The following is an 8,242-nucleotide window of genomic DNA, read 5'->3' on the forward strand; positions in this document are numbered from 1 at the left end:
TACGTACCTTTGCGAGAATTATGCACTTACCGTGGTTTGTATGTGCTTGTGTTTGCTCCTTAACATAGACTGGGCAGTTTGTCGTATGATATTGTGTATAGTTGAGACTAATATACGGATTACTGTTTAGACGTTATCTCGGAAGTGATGTATTCTACTTTTTATTTCTAATTCATTGCGGGCTCATCGGAAACTATTCAAGTATATAAATTTCCATTTGTTTATATATAATTTTAGGAGGGAAAAATAAAAGATTTAAAAAGATCTTTATTTTATAAAATATATGACCAAATCAAGTCACATACGAAGAAAAAATTAGTCCAGAATTCCGTTCAAAATCGAATTTTGAATTTTTTTAAACTTTTTGGTTTGAATTTGATCGAATAATTCTAGTTCGAATTTCAGAAAGAATATAAAGTTGAATTTGGATGAATAGATTATTGTATTTGGATTGATTAATTTTAAATTAGAGATTTCATATACATAATAACAAATCTATTGGTTGGTTTGAGAAAGTGGTTTGAGAAAATCTACTTGAGAGTAAATTTCAAATAGTTATTTTTTTATATACTCCACTCAAATCCAAACGCAAAATAAATTTATTTATTTGATATATATTTATATTATATAAATATATATTAAAGCTGGCGAATTATTGAACAATATAATTCGAGTTCGGCTCAGAAAAAATTCAAGCATGTTCAATTTGACAAGATCATATAATAATCTAATATTTTTCGAATCGACTCAAAAAATAGTAAACCAACTCCATTTGTTTACCTCCCTGATTTTGATAAGTCTGTATCAAGAACCAACGGAAAATCCAAAAAACAACCAATCAACTTAAAACCCGGCAGATAAGGGTGTATATATCACTAATATTTAAAGCCCAAACTTTTAGGCTAAAGGCCCACTGGTTTAGGCCCACTGCTTTCCGTTTTTTTCGTCTTCAACAAAACAAAATGTTTATTTAATTAAAAAATAATTTAAATCAAGTACAGGTAGGCATCCAAACAATTTTGTAGTTTGTTGAAGGAGACTCGTGTGAACCCTGGAGATCTTTCGTGTTTCCTTTTTTAAATCATGTGATATCCGCCGTCGGCAATTTGACAGCACCATTTGCTAGCAGAATATCTCCATTTCCAATAATGCAGCAAACGCTACGATTGAGTTCTTCTTTGTTGCTTTGAAGCAGCAGTTGCTTAGGTGAACGGCTTCTTTTTTTGGAGTTTAATTGGTTCTTTTTTCTGTGTTTGCTGTTTAATGCTATCTTTGAGAGAATCTTTGTATTCTGTATTTGATAATTATTGATTAAGGATTATTTCGAGTTTTTTTAAAACCCTTACATCCGGAAGTGCCGAATGGGGTTTTCTATCTGGATTTTATTTGCCGCTTTCTGTTTTGTGCTATCCTTGTTTCCTTTTACTTTTTACAAATGCAGTTGTCTTGATAATATCAGGCTATAACTATGATGAATTTCCTCTTTTGAAAATTCGCGTTGCTTTAAATTGGCAATCTCATTTTTTGCAGATTTAATTTGTGACAGGTTGTGAGACGAAAAGTAGGCTAAAATTTGGGATTCAGTGGATTATATCTGGCATATTTTGGGCTGTAAACGCGATTCTTCTCGTTTCATATATTTCCTGCAATGGCTACATGCACATCTCCTTATTTCACTCCTCCCAATACTCAAAGGTCGGTGGGGTTGAGGAATTTTCCTGGACCAAGAGTTTCCCCCTTGAAAGTGATTGAAGAAAAGAATTTATATCCAAGCATTATTCAAAAAGGTGGTTTGAATTTCCGCCAGCTAAAATGCACAGCAAACTCTCATAGTGTCAATCAGTTTCAGAGCAAGGACTCGTTTCTGAGTCTACATCCGGAGATCTCGATGCTTAGAGGTGACACAAACCCTACAATATCAGACCCAAGGCAGGATGGTTTGAGTGGAAGTGTTTCTGAGAGCTTGAAAGATTCATCAAGTTTGAACAGTTATAACGAGGCCAAGATAAAGGTTATCGGCGTTGGAGGTGGTGGCTCAAATGCTGTTAATCGGATGATAGAGAGCTCAATGAAAGGTGTTGAATTCTGGATTGTTAACACTGATGTCCAAGCGATGAGGATGTCACCTGTCTTTCCAGAGAATCGGTTGCAGATTGGTCGGGAGCTGACTAGAGGACTTGGGGCTGGTGGAAACCCTGATATTGGGATGAATGCTGCTAATGAAAGCAAAGAATCTATAGAGGATGCAGTGTATGGGTCAGATATGGTCTTTGTTACTGTAAGTTTAGCTTGTCATTGATCAAATATTTCATTGGCTCAGTATGTTAAACCACGTTAATCCACATTGTCTTTAATATTTTTTCACTCGTATATGCAATCAGGATTAAATGTATTATACCTCAGAGTCCAGCTCTTTTTCATTTTTAGCAGTGATAATTTCGGCTCTAATGAGACAGAGCCTTACTCCAAAAATTTTCTCTGTCTCAATCATGATTTGCTTTGATCCATAGAGATGACTAATTTGTGGAAATAATTGTGATTGAATGCTGTAGAAATCTTAATTTTACGTCTTTGTCAGTTATCGGAAGTCTGGTTTTAATGGATACGTAACCAATTGGCTGCTGCCGAATTAATGCCATGTTGTTTCTATATACAGATACTTAGATTTATGATTTTTCTTGCCAGACCACTCATACATATGACGTGCAAATGGATGAATGATTTTAATTTTTAAACTAAACAATAATCACTTTAGTGGGTTCATTTCCAACTATTGTAGTCTAAAATCTACATTTATGAAAGAAATAATGATGTTTTTGACTGGGTTGGTGTTGAACTTGCAAGAAACTAGTGTCTTTGCGGATAAAAAATGTTCCTTCTGTTTTCTTCATTCTCTCATCTTGGGTTATGTACAGGCTGGAATGGGTGGAGGAACCGGAACTGGTGGAGCTCCTGTGATTGCTGGAATTGCAAAATCAATGGGTATTTTGACTGTTGGTATTGTTACGACTCCATTTGCTTTTGAGGGACGAAGAAGATCTGTCCAAGCCCAAGAAGGAATTGCTGCTTTGAGAGAAAATGTTGACACGTTAATAGTGATTCCAAATGATAAACTGTTGACTGCCGTTTCTGCATCTACCCCAGTAACAGAAGCATTTAATCTCGCTGATGATATTCTTCGGCAAGGAGTTCGTGGTATCTCTGACATAATCACGGTATGGATGTGTATAACAAATGCCATTGTTCTAATAATCAAGGTTCTTTATATGTTCAATTTCTCTTCACGGGTGTCTGTTGTTATTCATTTTTTTTTTCATTGGTTATCTGCAACTATATTTCAGCGGAAAGTTTTTAGTGTTGTTTTTATAATTGTATGTGTTTTGAATGACTCTCTTGTTTGTTAATATTTAACTTCATTACTGAGTGTCTCATGAAATCTGGCTATTAATTAGGTTAACATTGTTTATAATTAAATTGTTCTGTTTGTATATGAATGTTATAGGATTGTATATGAATGTTATAGGATAAGGATTGTCAAATTTGATGGTAAATTGCTACGACCAAAGTGAGGATGAGATTGGATACAGTTTAAGAAGTTATGATTTTCTGTTTTTTAGAGTCAATCTTAATAAGTACAGAGATTGATGGTGTTTGAATCATGCACACAATCTTCTTAAGTATCATCCGAATCTTAGGGTTCTGTTCACTACTCTGTGTGTGTGTTGTTATATACATGCTTGTTTATTTTTGTTCTAAATTTATCTTTGGAGAAACAATTGCTTGCCACTCCAGTTCGAGGGAAATTTATTGCCGGTGTCATTATTTGCAGATACCAGGGCTAGTGAATGTAGATTTTGCTGATGTGCGAGCTATTATGGCTAATGCAGGCTCTTCATTAATGGGAATAGGAACTGCAACAGGTATTGCCAATAAACCGTTTGGTTAATATTAGTCGTGTTGCTTGCTGGATGAATTTTGACTTCCATTTCTCCTACTTCTCTCATCATTTGTTAACCAATCTCATGTTTACTCTTCACAATAATACAAGATATTTAGCTTTGGCCCCAGTTTTTAAGAATTTCAAGTATGAAGTTACTTGTTGCTTTTAACTTTACTCGTGTATTTTCTTGAATAAATTAATTTCGATACTTTGAGATATTTTTGGGAAGTAAAATTCACATGAGCGATTGTTATGGATATATTATGAGGGAATAATACTTTCTTTGGGGGTAGATATGTCTGAACTAGGCCATCAAGGCAGAGGAGGCATGCCTTCGTGGTTGCTTGTAATTCAACTTGGACCAGGACTTGTACTATTGCCTCTCTGTCTAGTGTCTACTATATTGCATATATTGGGGCTTCTTCCACCTATTAAAGTGCTGAATTGGTTAGCAAGGGAGCAAAATGCATGTCTTCTGCAGTGAAAATGAATATTTTCTCCGTATTCTTTAATTTTTGGTCCAAACACAAGAGGTAAGAGGCGACATGAAAAATCAGAATCTTATGGAAAATAGTAGTTAGCAAAGAGAAAAAGAATCCAACAAATTTGTTCACAAAGTGACCATCAGTTTCAGAATGCTGCTAAAATATTTTTTAGTTTTCACTATAACGGGTGTGGACGAAAATACAAAATGGACATTGCTGATCAAAAGTAACCATTTACGAAAATGTTCTACCATATAGTTTGGGCTAAATATTGCCATGTGCAGGGAAGAGCAGGGCCAGAGATGCTGCATTGAATGCGATTCAATCGCCTTTGCTGGATATCGGAATAGAGAGAGCCACCGGAATTGTGTGGAATATAACTGGCGGCTGTGATATGACATTGTTTGAGGTAAACTAGTGGCTATTCCCCTCTTTTTTTGGCTTAAACTCGTTGTTTTTATATTATAATATTTTTGGTGTCCTTTGTTTCCGTTGACATCATTTACGTAAGTTTTAACATTCAGAAGTTTGAATTATTAGATTTATGTGAAATTTACATCTATTATGGAAATAAAAAGGATTGATTGAAAACTTTCTGTATTTATGTTACTATGGTTTCCTCTCTCAAGTCTCAAGTACTGTGAGGTGGTTAGAGGGCTACACAGTTTTAGCATGTCTAGTTGGCCCATCCCTGGGTGAAGTTTGTGATGGGTTGCTTTCAATCCACTACTCTTGTCCTCCCATAATTAATTTTCAATTTAGATGTTGATTTGAACCATTTCTTCCTTACAGCTCCCAGCTCCACGGTTAGTGAATTTTGAGGAAACCTCCTGCGATGATATTTGCATTGCGCAAATGGACTGTAGCTAGGTCAATAAAAATGAGCATTTTCTTTTGTGAGAGAGAGGAAGGGAGGAGGGGAAGAGAGATTTTCTTTTGCAATAAACCCTGCTACATGTGATTTTTTTTGGTGGTATCATCATGTACCTATCTTCTATGTACTTCGTTCTTCATGATTGCTCTCTTATTCATATTATTCAGAAACTGTGTTTTTCAACGTGTGATCATAGGTAAACGCCGCAGCAGAGGTCATATATGATCTTGTCGATCCAAGCGCCAACCTAATTTTTGGTGCTGTGATAGACCCATCAATAAGTGGTCAAGTAAGTTTATCTTTTTAAGACTGCTTTTATTGACAAAACCGATGACTATTGCTACCGCCATTTCTTGCGTACGTCCTTAAAGTTCGTGACAATGCTCATTTAACTTCACATTAATTCCTGAAGCTCGGAGTGTTTATATATGGAAAGAAACCGAGCTGCTTAACAAAATTTGGGACCTGTGAAAGTGACCATATTTGTTGCAGAAACTATTAATTTCTCTCCTCTATATTAAATACCGGTTCTTTTTCTTGGGGGTACTTTTCTTGTGTGTGGAGTTATCTGTTTCCTCCGCTTAACAACTTAGGCTTAGCCTTTTTATTCAAACATTTTGAAGCTCAATGACAAAAGGTTGACCTATATATATGCTACTGAGTGCAGGTCAGTATAACATTGATCGCCACTGGTTTTAAACGGCAAGAGGAAAGCGATGGGAGAAACCTACAGGTATCTCATCCATACTTATCATGGTATACGTGCAGCGTGCTCGACTTTGCACTCCATCCTGACAACTTGTTGCGTATTGAAAATACAGGCAAATCAGCTGGCCCAGACCGAGACAAACCTTGGTTTCAACAGGCAGCCGTCATCGTTTTTGGAAGGCAGAGTGGAGATTCCCGAGTTCCTGAGGAAGAAAGGACGTTCCCGCTATCCCCGAGCTTGAAAACACTCTCGATCCATTCCACTGTTACATATTTCTTGGTCTTAAAGTAAGTCTTTTAGTTGATTGTCATATGTACAGGTTTTTGTCTTTCATACAAAAAATAAGAAGCTTAACTTTGGTAAGCGTGGAGGCGTAGGTTTTTTCCTTTTACTAAACATGATAAATCTGTGTGTTTGAGTCGGAGTACCTAAAAACTATCGTAAGCATAATAGTTTGCACAAAATCTTGTGTTACATTTGATATTTACGTTCTCGTGCGTGTTTTCTATTCTAAAACACGTGGAAGAAAAATGCTCTAAGTGTCTTTAGAATACACTGAACCTAGTGCAGTAAAATACTTATGGCAAGCGTTTCTGTATATCTATTTTTTTAATCACTGAAAATTTATTTTACTGGTAAGAAAATTTTTGAAAGATGAAATTAGTGATGGATATTTTGCCTAAGCATATGATTTGTGAAACAAATATGCTGAGAATTTTGTGTGAAAATTTATTAATTCTGTTAGGACTTAGGATCGAAGATAACAATATGGAAGGATGAATGAATAGTTACGCAAACTATGTCAAATAATGCTAGGCTTAAGTCAATATTTCAATCAGACTGAGTAATTTGAGCTACTAGAAACAAGTTCTGAGTTCAAAAATTGCTCAGATTACTTAGTAAGTATGATATAAAAGCAATAGTTCAATTTTCGAAGGTTAAACTGTTAGTTCTCTTTTTTTTTGTTTTTACTATTTCTAGAGGGATTTCACTAGAAGATTTTATCAGTACAATACAACAAATTGTACAAACCTATTTCAGCTTGGTTCCACAAACTGAAACTCCTGGCACTCTTTCCTTAAACTTGATATGTCCAGAAATAGGTTTCTGACGGTTACAATTGATTCTCACAATACAACAACACTCTTTTATAAAAAATAAATGAGAATACAAAGTGTTTAATCGATCTGATGAGAAACTGGGTGTGTGCAAAAACAGATTATAGGTGAATTTCTGAGGGATGTGCGATCTGAATGCTTGATGAAAATTGATAAGGCGGTAACAGTTTTTCCGAGAGATCTTTAGTTTTGATGCATTCCTTATTTTTATAGGTGTTGATCCCCAATGACAATAAATATATCTAGTACTCACAGATATAATAGGTAGCCTACATTTATGCATATATTGCCCTTGTTCTTGTTGTTTTGTCAAATATAGTATCGGCCAATTCAAATTCCATGGACGTTAGCTTAAATGAGTAACCAACAGATCTTCTTTCTTTTATTCTTGCTGACAACTTTAATATAAACTTATAGATAAATTGTTTGTCTTCAGAGAAGGTTGACATATTTGTCTTCAAGTTGATATGTGTTGACAGACTGGTCTTCAAGTTGATATGTTCGAACATTTTGGTTCAAGTTGTGCTGATGAAAAAACTCTATCAGATCAAAATAATTGAACAGCTCAATATGTTTGTTTAGTTTAGGTGGTATCATCGTATGTTGATAATTATACTTGTAATTTTATTTAGTTTAGTTTAATAATTTGTATTAATATAAGTTTAAGTTGAATCATTTTAATATGTGATTAGATATAAATTATGCCATTAACCAATTCAGCATTGGTTTTTTGAACAAATATTTGAAATTTATAAGGGTAGATTGAGAAAAAAGATCAGAAGGGTAAAACAAAAAAGCTANATGCCATTAACCAATTCAGCATTGGTTTTTTGAACAAATATTTGAACTTTATAAGGGTAGATTGAGAAAAAAGATCAGAAGGGAAAAACAAAAAAGCTAAAGAAAGAAAGAAAAAAAAAGGAACAAATAGAGATGTCGAAAACCCTACACGGAGTATGGAATATTCAACACTCTTAAGAAAACTTCTTTTCGGGAAAAAAAAAATATATTAGTTTATTGGGGGAGCTTTTTTGAATAACAATATTGTCGGGCAAATTTTGTTTCCAGGTTTACCAAACATCGAATTAAAACAATTTTTAATAATTTCTCTCTACG

At 34.6% G+C, this 8,242-nt stretch overlaps 1 protein-coding gene across 2 annotated transcripts; it reads left to right on the forward strand.

The window, feature by feature from the left end:
• The first annotated feature begins 1,005 nt into the window (after window positions 1-1,005).
• On the forward strand, window positions 1,006-7,845 carry LOC140977276 (cell division protein FtsZ homolog 2-2, chloroplastic-like). 2 transcript variants are annotated; one of them, XM_073441962.1, is made up of 9 exons: window positions 1,006-1,206; window positions 1,547-2,278; window positions 2,916-3,215; window positions 3,830-3,920; window positions 4,710-4,834; window positions 5,496-5,588; window positions 5,967-6,032; window positions 6,121-6,295; window positions 7,563-7,845. In XM_073441962.1, exons 2-8 carry the CDS (start codon window positions 1,649-1,651, stop codon window positions 6,247-6,249), a joined length of 1,434 nt encoding a protein of 477 aa, XP_073298063.1. In that variant the 5' UTR covers window positions 1,006-1,206; window positions 1,547-1,648; the 3' UTR covers window positions 6,250-6,295; window positions 7,563-7,845. The 2 variants fall into 2 exon arrangements, with proteins under 2 accessions (XP_073298063.1, XP_073298062.1); XM_073441961.1 differs by having other exon boundaries at window positions 1,009-1,206; window positions 1,531-2,278.
• The last annotated feature ends 397 nt before the right edge of the window (window positions 7,846-8,242 follow it).

This window comes from Primulina huaijiensis, chromosome 5 (genome assembly GCF_012295235.1).
Source record: "Primulina huaijiensis isolate GDHJ02 chromosome 5, ASM1229523v2, whole genome shotgun sequence".
Taxonomy (NCBI): Eukaryota; Viridiplantae; Streptophyta; class Magnoliopsida; order Lamiales; family Gesneriaceae; genus Primulina; species Primulina huaijiensis.